Below are 14,780 nucleotides of genomic sequence, written 5' to 3'. Positions count from 1 at the left end.
GTGTTGGGTGGGGTTACTGGTTTATGGGGATAGGGTGGAGGTGTTAACCTTGGGTAGGGTGCTCTTTCTAGGAGCCGGTGCAGACTCGATGGGCCGAATGGCCTCCTTCTGCACTGTAAATTCTATGATCTAAGTTAGAGGTTAGTAAAGAGGCAGCAACTAAAGCCAGTAAGGTACTAGATAATAAACTCATTGTGACTAAGGGGCAGAGTAGACAGGGAAGAGATGATGAACGCAAAGGGAGAGGTGGTCTGAGGTGCATTTGTTTTAATGCGAGAAGTGTAACAGGTAAGGTAGATGAATTTAGGGCTTGGATTAGTACCTGGGAATATGATGTTATTGGTTTTACTGAGACTTGGTTGAGGGTAGGGCAAGATTGGCAACTAAATATCCCGAGGTATAGAGAGGGAGGTAAAGGGGTGGAGGAGTTGCATTACTGGTCAGAGATTATATCACAGCTGTGGTTAAGGAGGGCACTATGGAGGATTCGAGCACTGAGGCAATATGGGTAGAGCTAAGAAATAGGAAGGGTGCAGTAACGTTGTTGGGACTTTACCACAGGCCTCCCAAAAGCGAGCGTGAAGTAGAGGTACAAATATGTAGACAGATTATGGAAAAATGTAGGAGCAATAGGGTGGTCATGATGGGAGATTTTAACTTCCCCAACATTGAATGGGACTCATGTAGTGTTGGAGGTGTAGATGGAGCAGAATTTGTAAGGAGCATCCAGGAGAGTTTTTTAGAGCAGTATGTAAATAGTCCAACTCGGGAAGGAGCCATACTGGACCTGGTATTGGGGAATGATCCCGGCCAGGTGGTTGAAGTTTCAGTCGGTGATTACTTTGGGAATAGCGATCACAATTCCGTAGAACATCGAACATTACAGCGCAGTACAGGCCCTTCGGCCCTCGATGTTGCGCCGTCCTGTGAAACCCCTCTATAGTTCCTCTACACTATTCCCTTATCGTCCATATGCCTATCCAATGACCATTTGACTCGTAAGTTTTAGAATACTCATGGACAAAGACGAGAGTGGTCCTAAAGGAAGAGTGCTAAATTGGGGAAAGACCAAGTATAACAAAATTCAGCAGGAGCTAGGGAATGTGGATTGGGAGCAGCTGCTGAAGGGTAAATCCACAGTTGAAATGTGGGAGTCTTTTAAGGAAAAGTTGATTAGAGTGGAGGACAGACATGTCCCTGTGAAAATGAGGGATAGAAATGGCAAAATTAGGGATCCATAGATGACGGGTGGAATTGTGAGACTAGCTAAAATGAAAAAGGAAGCATGCATAAGATCTAGGCGACTTAAAACTGATGAAGCTTTGGAGGAATATCGGGAAAGTAGGATAAATCTCAAACGTGCAATAGAGAGGGCTAAAAGGGGTCATGAAATATATTTGGCTAACAGGGTGAAGGAAAATCCCAAAGCCTTTTATTCGTATATAAGGAGCAAGAGGGTAACTACAGAAAGGATTGGCCCACTCAAAGACAAAAGAGGGAATCTATGTGTGGAGTCAGAGGAAATGGGTGAGATTCTTAATGAATACTTTGCATCAGTATTCACCAAGGAGAGGGACATGATGGATGTTGAGGTTAGGGATGGATGTTTAAATATTCTAGGTCAAGTCGACATAAGGAAGGGGGAAGTTTTGGGTATTCTAAAAGGCATTAAGGTGGACAAGTCCACAGGTCCGGATGGGGTCTATCCCAGGTTACTGAGGGAGGCGAGGGATGAAATAGCTGGGGCCTTAACAGATATCTTTGCAGCATCCTTGAGCACGGGTGAGGTCCCGGAAGACTGGAGAATTGCTAATGTTGTCCCTTTGTTTAAGAAGGGTAGCAGGGATAATCCAGGGAATTATAGACCTGTGAGCTTGACGTCAGTGGTAGGCAAACTGTTGGAGAAGATACTGAGGGATAGGATCTATTCACATTTGGAAGAAAATAGACTTATCAGTGATAGGCAGCATGGTTTTGTGCAGGGAAGGTCTTGCCGTACAAACCTAATAGAATTCTTTGAGGAAGTGACAAAGTTAATTGATGAGGGAAGGGCTGTAGATGTCATATACATGGACTTCAGTAAGGCGTTTGATAAAGTTTCCCATGGCAGGTTGATGGAAAAATTGAAGTCGTATGGGGTTCAGGGTGTACTAGCTAGATGGATAAAGAACTGGCTGGGCAACAGGAGACAGAGAGTAGTGGTGGAAGGGAGTGTCTCAAAATGGAGAAAGGTGACTAGTGGTGTTCCACAGGAATCCGTGCTCAGACCACTGTTGATTGTGATATACAAAAATGATCTGGACGAAGGTATAGGTGGTCTGATTAGCAAGTTTGCAGATGATACTAAGATTGGTGGCGTTGCAGATAGTGAGGGGGACTGTCAGAGAATATAGCATAATATAGATAGACTGGAGAGTTGGGCAGAGAAATGGCAGATGGAGTTCAATCCAGGCAAATGCGAGGTGATGCATTTTGGAAGATCCAATTCAAGAGCGGATTATACGGCAATGGAAGAGTCCTGAGGAAAATTGATGTACAGAGAGATCTGGGAGTTCAGGTCCATTGTAACCTGAAGGTGGCAATGCAGGTCGATAGAGTGGTCAAGAAGGCACCAGCATGCTTGCCTTCATTGGACAGGGTATTGAGTACAAGAGTCGGCAGGTCATGTTAGAGTTGTATAGGACTTTCGTTAGGCCACATTTGGAATACTGCGTGCAGTTCTGGTCGCCACATTACCAGAAGGATGTGGATGCTTTAGAGAGGGTGCAGAGGAGGTTCACCAGGATGTTGCCTGATATGGAGGGTGCTAGCTATGAAGAAAGGTTGAGTAGATTAGGATTGTTTTTGTTGGAAAGACGGAGGTTGAGGGGGGACCTGATTGAGGTCTGTAAAATTATGAGAGGTATGGACAGGGTGGATAGCAACAAGCTTTTTCCAAGAGTGGGGGTGTCAATTACAAGGGGTCACAATTTCAAGGTGAGAGCAGTAAAGTTTAAGGGAGATGGGCGTGGAACGTTTTTTTACGCAGAGGGCGGTGGGTGCTTGGAACGCTTTGCCAGTGGATGTGGTAGAGGCGGGCATGATAGCATCATTTAAGATGCATCTAGACAGATACATGAACGGGCGGGGAACAGAGGGAAGTCGATCCTTGGAAAATAGGCGACAGGTTTAGATAAAGGATCTGGATCGGAGCAGGCTGGGAGGGCCGAAGGGCCTGTTCCTGTGCTGTAATTTTCTTTGTTCTTTACATCTAGTGGATAAAATACAAGGGGGTAGAAGTCATGTTGCAGCTATATAAAATTCTGATCAGACCACAGCTTGCTTACTGAGCATCATAGTTGAGGAAGGATATACTGCCCTTGGAGAGTGTGCAGTTATATCTCAACGAGAAGGGTTAAGTCACAGGGAGAAATTAAAACAAACTAGGGTTGCATTCCCTTGAATGTACAAGCTCATTGGGTGATTTAACCAAAGTTCAAGTTATTTAAGGAGAACAAATAGAACAGACTGGGAAACACAAAAATTAAGCTAGGCCTTTCCAGAGTGAAATTAGTGAAGTTTTTCACACAAAGGATGACAGAAGTTTGGAACTCCCTTATCAAATATTAATTGGGGCTGGTTTAGCGCAGGGCTAAATAGCTGGCTTTTAAAAGCAGACCAAAACAGGCCAGCAGCGCTGGTTCAATTCCCGTACCAGCCTTCCCGAACAGGCGCCGGAATATGGCGACTAGGGGCTTTTCACAGTAACTTCATTTGAAGCCTACTTGTCACAATAAGCAATTTTCATTTCATTTTTTTCATTTCAATTCATGCTAGATCATGTTAATTTTAGTACTGAGATTGATAAAAATCCTTTTTGCTAAAGATGTTGAGAGATATGGAAAAGACAGGTTTGTTGAGTTAGATCATAAATCAGTGATGGTCTCATTGAATGATGGAATAGATTCAAGGCACTAAATGGCCAACTCCTGTTTCTATGTTTCCACAAAGCTCACAAATTAATCATGCAAAATTGCGCCCCTCTTTTGGCTAAAACTCTTCACTGAGCACAGCAGCTGTTGCGTTTTCGCGAGCACCAGCTCTGTTCATCCATAATCCGTCCTTTTATCCTTGTGCACATTTCTTTTTTTCTCTTTTCTTGGTTTACATGCTTTATACTATGTTGGACAGTGTTTCTGCATGATGGAGCAGAGTTAGAATGTTTAAATCCTAGCTTGTTCATAGTGGCTGGAGGGAGTTGGGATAGGACCCTGTTTTTAGTGTGCACAGTTGATCTTCAGGCACGTCATCTTCCAACCAGCTTGACCCCCAGAGAGAATCCATTTGCTCCACCAACTGCCACGAGGCTAGTTATTGGGCGTCATTGAACGTTTGGCATGTATGGGTTTAAGCCCTTGTTAGATACTCAGCAGAACCCCAGGAGCTCCCCCAACAGTGTGGAGAGCCAGCACATCAAAAAAAGGTAAAGTACAATGCCACCTTCATTCTAATCACCATGTGGACACAGCTCACAGGGAACAGACCCAGTTAGGAGGTCTGCCAATGCATTCCTCTTCACAGCAGATAGTGTTCCCTAGATATATGAGCCTCTCATAATTGACCAATAGATGCATCGTTAATAAATTCAAACCTCAAACGGTTGATCCAGCCGGAAGTGAACTTCACATGTACACGTCGTATTCCAAGTACTGTTGTTAGCACAGATGCTACACGGGGAATTTGGCTCAATACCAGTATAATCAATCTGGAAAGACATTTTAAAATTGTGTTAATGTAACGAAAGGGAAATAGCACAATGCCTCAAACATCATCGACAAAATTGGGAGGGGTGGGGGGGGGGGGGGGGGGGGGGGGTGGTGGAGGTGAGGCAGTTTGAAAAGCATTCATACTTAGGTCGAACCAAGACTACAAAATGGACTTAAAAGACAAAGAACTCACTAAACAAAGAAACTGACAGACAAACCTGAGGTAACAACCACAACTTTTCTATACTGCACATTTTTGAAGGGCAATATTGAGCAGAATTTCCAAGCTATACATAAAATGTAAATTTCTTTTTGTTTCACTGTTAAGTGGAAAACGCTTTCAGCTTGAAGTTTGATCAAATGGCACACTACCCCTGTAGTTTCATCCTTAGTTTTTGTATGGCCCAACTCAGCTGAAAGTGCTTCACTCTCCAATTCTTCCCTATTGCAACGTAGGCCAGGTTGCTGAGCCCCGAAAAATATTATTCAAGGCAAACTACAGCACCCTTACACACCATCTCCCAACCTGTCTCAGAAACGATTGGAGAGCAGGTTGCACTACACAATCCCAGGCAATGAAAAGAACCAAACACAACAAATCAAAGTGAGGGCTTGTATCTTGGGGAATCAAAAGTCTCAAAACTGTTTTCAATGCCAAGTAGCATTGAATATAATACAATTTATTGAACATAATACTCAACAATCATTACATCACAATCTTTTGATGACATAATAGCATTCACACCTTGAATAAAGAATAGCCCAGACAAATATTACTTCACCTACAATTACAAATTAAAGCAAAATAACTAGTACAGTATTGATGATGCTGTGGCCCAACTGAATTGCACAGGATTTGATGTAAAATTATGCCCGTTTTATTCCATTATAAAATGTTAACCTAGCGTTAAAAAGTTTTTTTACATCTCTGGATGGTCAGTCTTGAGGGTCAGTACACCTTCTGACTAATAATAAATTCTTATTTTGAAACACTGGAACTTTCAACTATTCATTAAATTTTTCATGCAAACAAAACACAGAAAATAGTTATCAAAAACCCTTCACTCAATAAACTCAGTAGATGTATGCACACACGGAACAGCATGTTCCTAGGATGGGTCACTGTAGCTAGTTTGTTTCTCAGTCTGGGCAGCTTCCATTGGTCTTAGCATCCATAGAACAGGAAGGTGAAAAATTGATCAGGCTTCTCATTTCTGGCATTTATCCAGATAAACGAGTATCAACTCCCCAGAGAAATTGATGTATGCCCAAGGGTTACAATATCTCTTCCCAAATTCCAATCTTTTAATCTCTCTCATCTCACATACAATGCTTGCTTTTCAATTATTCCAAGGTGTGTCTTTGTAAGGTACTCTAAGCCAGCACGTTTTTCCATCATTAACTTGCCAGGTCCCTTCAATTTTGAATGGTAAAGAAGAAATTCAAGTAAAAGACAGATTACAAATTTGTGTTCTACACAACATAAAAAGCCGATTTGTGAAGTGGCTTCTTACGTCAGAATTGTTATGTATGCAGAGGACAGAAGCCATTATGTACCCAGCAACACTGCACAAACAGTAGTAAGAAAGAAGTTAATCTGTTTGTATTGATACCATGTAATTCTGCTGAGGTAATACCTTCCTGTACGTTTCCAAAATGTGTGCCAAGCTCATTGTTAGCATTTCAGTTAAAATCTTGCTATTTAATAAATTTTAGATGATGCAGACAGCAGAAAGCTTGATAAGGCTATCTTGCAAAATCCATTCTGACAGATATGAAAGGTCCAACATTCAAGTTTAATTCCATTTGCTAGCTCCTCTTTCATGGTGACAATACTTTAAAAGGGTTGCATGCCTGTTGCATAATTTTCAATTGTTCATTTCTTTTTCGTTCTCCTTTATTTTAAGCAATTTCACATTCACACACAACCAGAAAGCTATCATAAAACTCCAGCACATTCTGCCAAGTAGCTAATAATCTATTCTACTCACTAGAAAATAGATATTACATTTTCATTATAATCTTGGTAAAGCATAATTGTACACCAGAAGGCTGATTTGCAGCATCTGTCTTTATTCATTTCTACAAATTCTGCGCATGTGATGTAACTGCATTAAAAATGAAACAATGGAAATTTTGAGGTGGTACAGCACAGAACAGGCCCTTCGGCCCTCAATGTTGTGCCGAGCCATGATCACCCTACTCAAACCCACGTATCCACCCTATACCCGTAACCCAACAACCCCCCCCCTTAACCTTACTTTTATTAGGACACTACGGGCAATTTAGCATGGCCAATCCACCTAACCCGCACATCTTTGGACTGTGGGAGGAAACCGGAACACCCGGAGGAAACCCACGCACACAGGGGGAGGACGTGCAGACTCCACACAGACAGTGACCCAGCCGGGAATCGAACCTGGGACCCTGGAGCTGTGAAGCATTGATGCTAACCACCATGCTACCCTGCTGCCCCTTGGATAGGTGAACATCACGGCGCATTCTGTTCGCACTTATGATTAACTGCAATTTCACATGATAAATTCATGAGAATACTTCAAACTGTTCAGTCTGGTTGGAAGAGTTGCAGAAAGTAGGTTTTTGCAAACAATTCTCGTCAACATCAAGAAATGTTTATCTTTAAGGATTGGCGCAAAAGTGATTATTTTCATAAGCATATGTTAGTACAAAACCAACACCCTTTACAGAGTTTACACAAAACACTGAACAAAATAACAGTGGCACACAACTGGACTTAGACACACCTTGAATAAACAGAACATTCCATTATTTAGAGCATACAGAGTTCATTAAACATCATTTAGTCATCAAAATAGTCCAAGCTTCTCTGCATTTCCTACAAATTAACTTGTCTTTCTTTCAGTCAAAATAGCCTTGCATAAATTATACTCAAGGCAACCAGTTATAAACTATGCTGAAACTGCTCTGGGAATGACCAAAACCCTTAAATTATAGTTGTTATAATTACTACCAACTCTATACAAACACACCAGCACAACTGATCTCTCCCAGTCAATTCAGAAGGCCTGCGTGTTCCATCTGCTTAACGGTCACATTTTCTATCATATATTCAGCGGTTTTAGGATTGTGGTCACTCTATTTTTAAGGTAGTAATTAGTTCAAATCACAACTTCTAACTGGGAACAGTGTGGTTTTAAGCTGTATTTTGTAAACAAACATGTGAATTACCACTCATTTTGGCAGCGAGAATATGTTTCAGCCATACCCAAAAGATGTTTTATTAACCCACAATACGTTTTGAAATTTACTTATCCTGGGGAACCCACTCTTCTGGTGGCTACCAGCATGTTTGTTTGTCTGGCCTCTTAGTAGATTTTTTCTTTTTGATGTAGGAAAGCAAGTCACAGATTAAATGATCTGTCATATCGATTGAGTTCCTTGTGTTTGGTAGAATCATAGCCCAGAAACACCTGATCCTCTCCATATCCGGCACTAGTCTCTCTTAATTCTTATAGATCCCATACATACAAAACAGAATGGGAAGCTTAGCAACGTCCAATGAAAGCAAAAACAAGGAAAAATTGAAGAGTAAAACAGTGGAATAAAACAACTGGCCTTTCACAATTACTGCAAAGGTGTTCCTATTACTATTGAATCACAGAATTCCTACAGTACAGGAGACCATTCAGCCCATCGGGTCTGCACTGACCACCTGAAAGAGCACCATGCCCAGTCTCACTCCCCCACTCTAACCCCGTAATCCCATCTAACCCGCACATTTTTGGATATTAAGGGGCAATTTAGCATGGCTAATCCACCTAGCCTCTTTTCTTCATTTATTCATGGGATGTGGGCGTCGCAGGCTGGGTCGGCATTTATTGCCCATCCCTAATTGCCCTTGAGGGGGCAATTAAGAGTCAACCACATTGCTGTGGATCTGGAGTCACATATAAGCCAGACCGGCCGGGCAAGGATGGCAGATTTCCTTGCTTAAAGGACATTAGTGAACCAGATGATTCATTACACAGCAGCACAAGTGGATAGCACTGTGGCTTCACAGTGTCAGGGTCCCAGGTTAGATTCCACGCTAGGTCACTGTCTGTGCGGAGCCTGCACGTTCTCCCCGTGTCTGCGTGGGTTTCCTCCAGGCGCTCCGGTTTCCTCCCACAGTCCAAAGACGTGCAGGTTAGGTGGATTGGCCATGATAAATTGCCCTTAGTGACTGAAAAAGATTAGACGGGGTTATTGGATTACGGGGATAGGATGGAAGTGACTCAATGGGCCAAATGGCCTCCTTCTGCACTGTACGTTCTATGTTCCATTAAGAGAGTCAACAGTGGTTTAATAGTCATCATTAAACTTTTAATTCCAGATTTTTATTGAATTCAAATTTCACCATGTGCAATACCGATTTACTAGTCTTGCGACAAAACCACTACACCACCACCTCCCCTGCACATCTTTGGACTGTGGGAGAAAGCCGGAGCACCCGAGGAAACCCATGCAGACAAGAGGAGAAAGTGCAAACTCCACACAGGCAGTTAACCGAGACTGGAATTGAACCCGGATCCTTGGCGCTGTGATGCAGCAGTGCTAACCACTGTGCCACCATGCCGCCGCACAGTATACTGGGAATAGAGACAGAAAAAAAGCTTTGTTTAAATTTAGAAAATGCTAATACAGGTAAGATATGATACGACCAAAAATATTTTTAAACAGAACAGGAGGGGAGAGAAAAATAAAGGAAACGTTATAACGTGAGGCATTAAAGAGTTATATCTGATGTTTGAGAACTTTGCCAACATTAGATTGATTTCAGCATCACAATACATGAACTAAAAACAAAAAGGGCAGGAATTACTCTTGGCTTTCAGTTAAAAGGCTTACCTCAAACTCTCTGCAGCTCATTTTTATGTAATTTAATATGCATCATTGTTTTTTGATAATGCCTCAAAAAAATAGCTATAATAAAAGATATTCTTCAGAGTTAACAAGGGCAATTCAAACTGAATGACTGTAAATCTTACACAGCAGTCACAAAACAGATCCTGCACTTACCATTTGGCTTTCAAGGGCCAACACAAATAATTTTTGTGGGATTATTTCGGAGTTACTCAGGAGTCCTAAATGTGACCATCAAGACTTCCCAGACAGCTCCATGTGGAAGAACACATGTATTTTTCTCTCTGCCTATTCTTACTCCATATTTGTCGAGGCTATTAAAAACTCTTGGAAAATGAGGCGATCTGCTCACTGGAATATGCCCAACGTCATAACTGATTCTTTCCGAAGTAACTAAACCTTCTTCCCTGCATGGGTGGGAGGAAAAGAATCTGCTGTGTGGAAATTATTTTTCCATAATGGCATGATAGTAATTATCTCTGTCATGGATGCAAGCATCTCATGCTTCACGTTATAAATCATAAGTCCAACAATGGGTAGCCCTATCTCACTCAATTTGGTTCTGAATTCTCAAAGTTTATCTGCAATGCATTTATATACTGAATGAGGCGTACAATTTGACACCTGGTAAATACTTACATTTATTACACTGTCTTTATGTGAAATAGATCATTTCCTTTATATATCAAATTCTACTCAGTTTTTGTCTATCCATATTGTTCCGATTGGTCTGTTGAAGGGGAACATCTGTTGGTGGCTGGGTTCCTGGAGCAGCAAAGACTGGAGCACGTGACGCACATTCAACTGCCAATGGTGGGTGGGGGCAAGACAGGGAGTTGGTGGAGAACAAAAGTAGTGGAAATCCAACAGTCCAACAACAAAGTTACCAGAGCTGAGAGATTGTTCCTATGAGGAATGGATGGAAATGATAGGAGGGATAGGGATGTCAACAGTAGGATGAAGGTGGCATGGGAGAGATGGAAGGAATGGGATAGGAATGGTATGAAGGGCACAATTATTTAATACAACTTATTATTCGGAAGCTATTATTTGTGCTAAAAATGAAGATTCACTATATTTGAATGAAAAAGGCTTTAGAAAAGCTGTCAGGTGAATTAAAAGAATATATCGGCATTGACTCTGCAGATAGTGACAATAACACACTTTACCCAAAGGCTACCCAATTGAACTCTAATGAGTACGGCACTACACAAACAGACTCAAGCAGTTATAATGTTGCTATGAAACCTGAATCCTAAACAAAGACTGGGTCACGGAACAAGATCAGTAGTTAGAATGCTCTTTTCAATGGTAGGTTGAAATTATAACAAGCAAATTTTAAGAAAATAGAGAGTTCCTTGAATAATATTGAACCCATCAAGAGAATAAGATTTCCCAATTAACCTTTCAGATTCTATGATTATAAATACATCACGTGGCTAGACTCTAGACAAAATGTTTACTCGTATTCCTAAACCTGCAAATGCTTGACAGGTCTCTTGTCAGGATGAAGATTATTGCATTTAACATCTATGCAGATTATGGCATTGGAAACGATAGGATATGGGGTTGATGTTTCTAATTATTACAAAAAGTGATTTTGATCAGAGGCAATAACCAATCTCTGATGGGAACCTTTTCCTTCTCCCCCCCCCCCTCCCTCACGGGGGGATAATCCTGACATCCCAAATACCAACTGCTGGTCCTCTATATAGTACACCTTGCCCTTACCGATTTGCCTTATTAAACTTGCTAACAAAAGTGCAAAAAGTCAATATAAAGGGATATAAATGGATACAGTAAAAATAATTTACATATAGTTTGTAAACTAAATGTAAATTATGTGTGTGTGTGTGTGGAACTTTCAGATTGTTCCTGGATTGCACAAAGAAAGCAATTCCATGAAGGAAATAACTTCCAAAATGGATCCCAAATAGATCCAGGCTCTACAATTTAAGTTATCGGTCCCAAAGGATAGATTGAAAGTGCTCACAATCAATCCTTTAATAGGCAGCATAATCTACACAGATTACAGCCTGCATAAACAAGGCCAAATTCAGAAACAGGGTGTCACCCAACACAGACTAAAAATGTTCCCAATCATAACTGGGTAAACATATAATTTGATGTGCTGTATGACATTTCAAAATGCCTGTGCCTAGTTTACAGTATATGGACCCTAAATATAATTCAGAGTTTTAATTCGGGGGCAAAACGGCATTCCCACAAAAGACGACATGCCAGTGGAATGTCATTTGGCAGATGAATTTACCATCTCAAATTTCCCTGTATGATTTTGCATTTGAAGGTGGAATATTACAATTTTAAGTACTGACAAACTACAATACCGACATATGTGTATGTGCCACAGAGGCGGGGAAAGGGGCATTTTAAGAGCAGCTGGCAGCACCAAGGGTCTGGGCTAAATCCCACATTGGTGGAGACTTAACAGCTCTTGCTGACTGATGCTCTCCCTCCTTTGCCCCTTCCCCCTCAAAGCTCAAGCTGCTCTCAGGGCGGCCCGTGGCCCTGGCCTTTACCTCGAATTCCTTGATGTTGTTGGAGGTGACGAAGAGGCCGATGCCAATGGGGATGAAAATGAGGCCGATGATAAAGAAGGCAGGTAGGACGGTGCCGGCGGTGAGGATGGGCTGCCAGGCAGGCAGGCGCTGCTGCTTGAACGCGGTGTTGTCCGGCTTCCTGCTCTTGTGCTGCTCACCGTCATCGTCTTTGGGAGAATAATTGGTCGCCATTTCGACTCGGACACCCCCTCCCTCCGTCACACACGCGCCCAGACCAAGCTTCACCAACCCCTCAGGGCCCACTCGGCACTCGGCCCCAACACCGAGAGACACACACACAGACCCCGGAAACCCAAACCCAGTCACGCACCCACGTAACGGAGTGACGCCATCGCGTCGCTACGTGCAAACGGACGTCGCCTTCGACTGACGTCATGACGTCCTCCAGCGTTCGGCGCCTCTCCGTTTCCATGACGACCTCAACGGCTTTGTTTTGACAGGTGATTTGATATCAATTATGAACTGTCGACAGCTGAAGAATTGTTCGGACCGGCACTGCTCCTGGGCAAATGGCACTCAATACTGGAATATAGGACTGAAGTTGAAACAGAAAGTCACAGCCCGGCTGGCAGGCCCAGGCCAGCTGACCCTCCTACACCACGGCCAAGTTCCCTTACCTTTAATGTGAAAGTGGAGCCTGCTTGGTCCTCACAATCTCACTCCAATCAGGTTCACAGGAGCAGAGGGCAACCCACATATCAGCTGCAGAGAGCAGCCAGTTCCTTTGTGCCCTCTTCATCTTTGTGAGAACAGAAAATCTAACCTCACACATGTAGGTAGGTCGTCGTGAAGGGCAACAGCAACAAAATGCTTGTTCTACTCAGCACTGGATACTCCTGGGAGATGCTACGGCAGAATGCTGACAGCCTCATGAGCTTCTGGTGTGTTTTTAATGTGCTATGACGGGTCAGGTACAGCAACTAAATCTTTTCATTTGAAGTCAGCTGTCAGTTAATAACTGACTCTGGTGTCTCAACCTCAAAAGGAACATTTTCACCCACCACTTCTCTTTCAAAGTCTGAAACTTCTCCTCTCATTTGCCAGTACTTCCCTGCATATAATGCATGTGGGCTTTACATTCTTATTTGCATTGGCACAATTGGTAAACCCAGACCTCAAGAAATCATCTTTATACTGCTTTGTTCCTGAGTTAAGTTTCTTCTTTGGAGGCTGTATACCAGAGGCCCTGGAGCTTTGTACAGAGCTAACACTAACACTGCTCTGTCCTGCCGTGGAATATCCTGAGCAGCTCTCTCCAGCAGATTCAGATGTGAGATCCTGGCCAGTAGGCACACTGCCGAATTGTGTCTCTGGCTGTCTCTTACGTGTTACAAAGCAATTCATCTGCACAGTCTTCTTGCCTTGCTTGCCAGCAGCTAGAAATTGGAAGACGTTCTCCTCCATGATTGGCACCAAAAACAAGTACATACAGGGTGCTTGACATCAAGTGCACGTGCAGGGTGTGTGACCTGCTCAGTGCTGCCATTTCTGGCTGGTAGACTATACACAGCATCATTTCCTTCTCATTTAAAAAATGGCAGAAGTTGCCATTCTCTTCTTTAAAGGGGCAATTTAGCATGGCCAATCCATCTACCCTGCACATCTTTGGGTTGTGGGGGTGAGACCCACGCAGACATGGGAGAATGTGAAAACTCCTTAGGGTCAGTGACCCAGTACCGGGATCAAACCTGGGTCCTCGGCGCTGTGAGGCAGAAGTGCTAACCACTGCGCCACCGTGCCGCCCCTCGGCTGCAATTCTCAATACAATGTCGGTATCAGCTGTTGGGCACGTTTACCTCGATTGGGAACACCATGGAATGCTGCAGCAGATCGCTCCTTGACCCTCCCAAAACCCACCTGTGGTTCGGGGCCTGCACTTTGAAAAACCCTACTCTATGGGGCAGCAACCATGCAAGTGTTCTCAATTATATTACTTTTGCATAGAACTATATATAATCTAAGGCACTGAAATATGCCACGCAGTCAGATGTTTGTCTCTTCATTCAGCCTGGTAAACACAGCCTTATATTTCTTTCTCCCTCGTGTATTTATTATCTAGTTTCAAGTAAATGTGCCTGGACTATTCACCTCAACTACTCCATGTGTAAGTAAACAAGTTATCCATTTTAAATACTATCTGGGTCAAGAGGTGTCTCCAAACTTCGTGATTGGTTTTACTGGTGGCAATCTTATATATTTCATGGATGCCAATTATTTTTGAACGCTCCTATATTTCTATCTACCTGATCAGACCAGAAGGGACAGTCTTATACATTATGACTGGACTTCTACGGCGGTTGGAATTCTCTGATCCTGAAGGAGTGCACCCCCGCCCACAGGTTTCCTGGCGGCGTGGGATGTCTTCAATTGGCAATCCCATTGACAAGTTACAGGAGTAGAGAATTCCACCTCCAGCGAACAGCACACTGCTGAGACTCACGTTGCTGGGCGCTGGAGAATCCAGCCTTATAATAGGCAACGTGGTAGCACAGTGGGTAGCACAGTTGCTTTAAAACACCAGGGACCCGGGTTTGATTTCCATCTTGGGTCACTGTGCGGAGTCTGCACA

The 14,780-nt window shown here is 43.0% G+C and overlaps 1 protein-coding gene across 1 annotated transcript in view; it reads right to left on the bottom strand.

Annotated features, from left to right (window-relative positions):
- The window catches only part of LOC119969423 (cell cycle control protein 50A-like), a 37,183-nt gene extending 24,649 nt beyond the window's left edge, over positions 1 to 12,534 (bottom strand). The window contains exons 1-2 of the mRNA XM_038803050.1: positions 12,170 to 12,534; positions 4,631 to 4,744 (exon numbers count right to left, since the gene is read on the bottom strand). Coding sequence (XP_038658978.1) covers positions 4,631 to 4,744; positions 12,170 to 12,382 — 327 coding nt within the window. The 5' untranslated portion in view covers positions 12,383 to 12,534. The remainder of the gene's footprint in view (positions 1 to 4,630; positions 4,745 to 12,169) is intronic.
- Positions 12,535 to 14,780: the final 2,246 nt, after the last annotated feature.

This window comes from Scyliorhinus canicula, chromosome 1 (assembly GCF_902713615.1).
Source record: "Scyliorhinus canicula chromosome 1, sScyCan1.1, whole genome shotgun sequence".
Lineage (NCBI taxonomy): Eukaryota > Metazoa > Chordata > Chondrichthyes > Carcharhiniformes > Scyliorhinidae > Scyliorhinus > Scyliorhinus canicula.
This window is presented reverse-complemented; position numbering and strand designations above follow the sequence as displayed.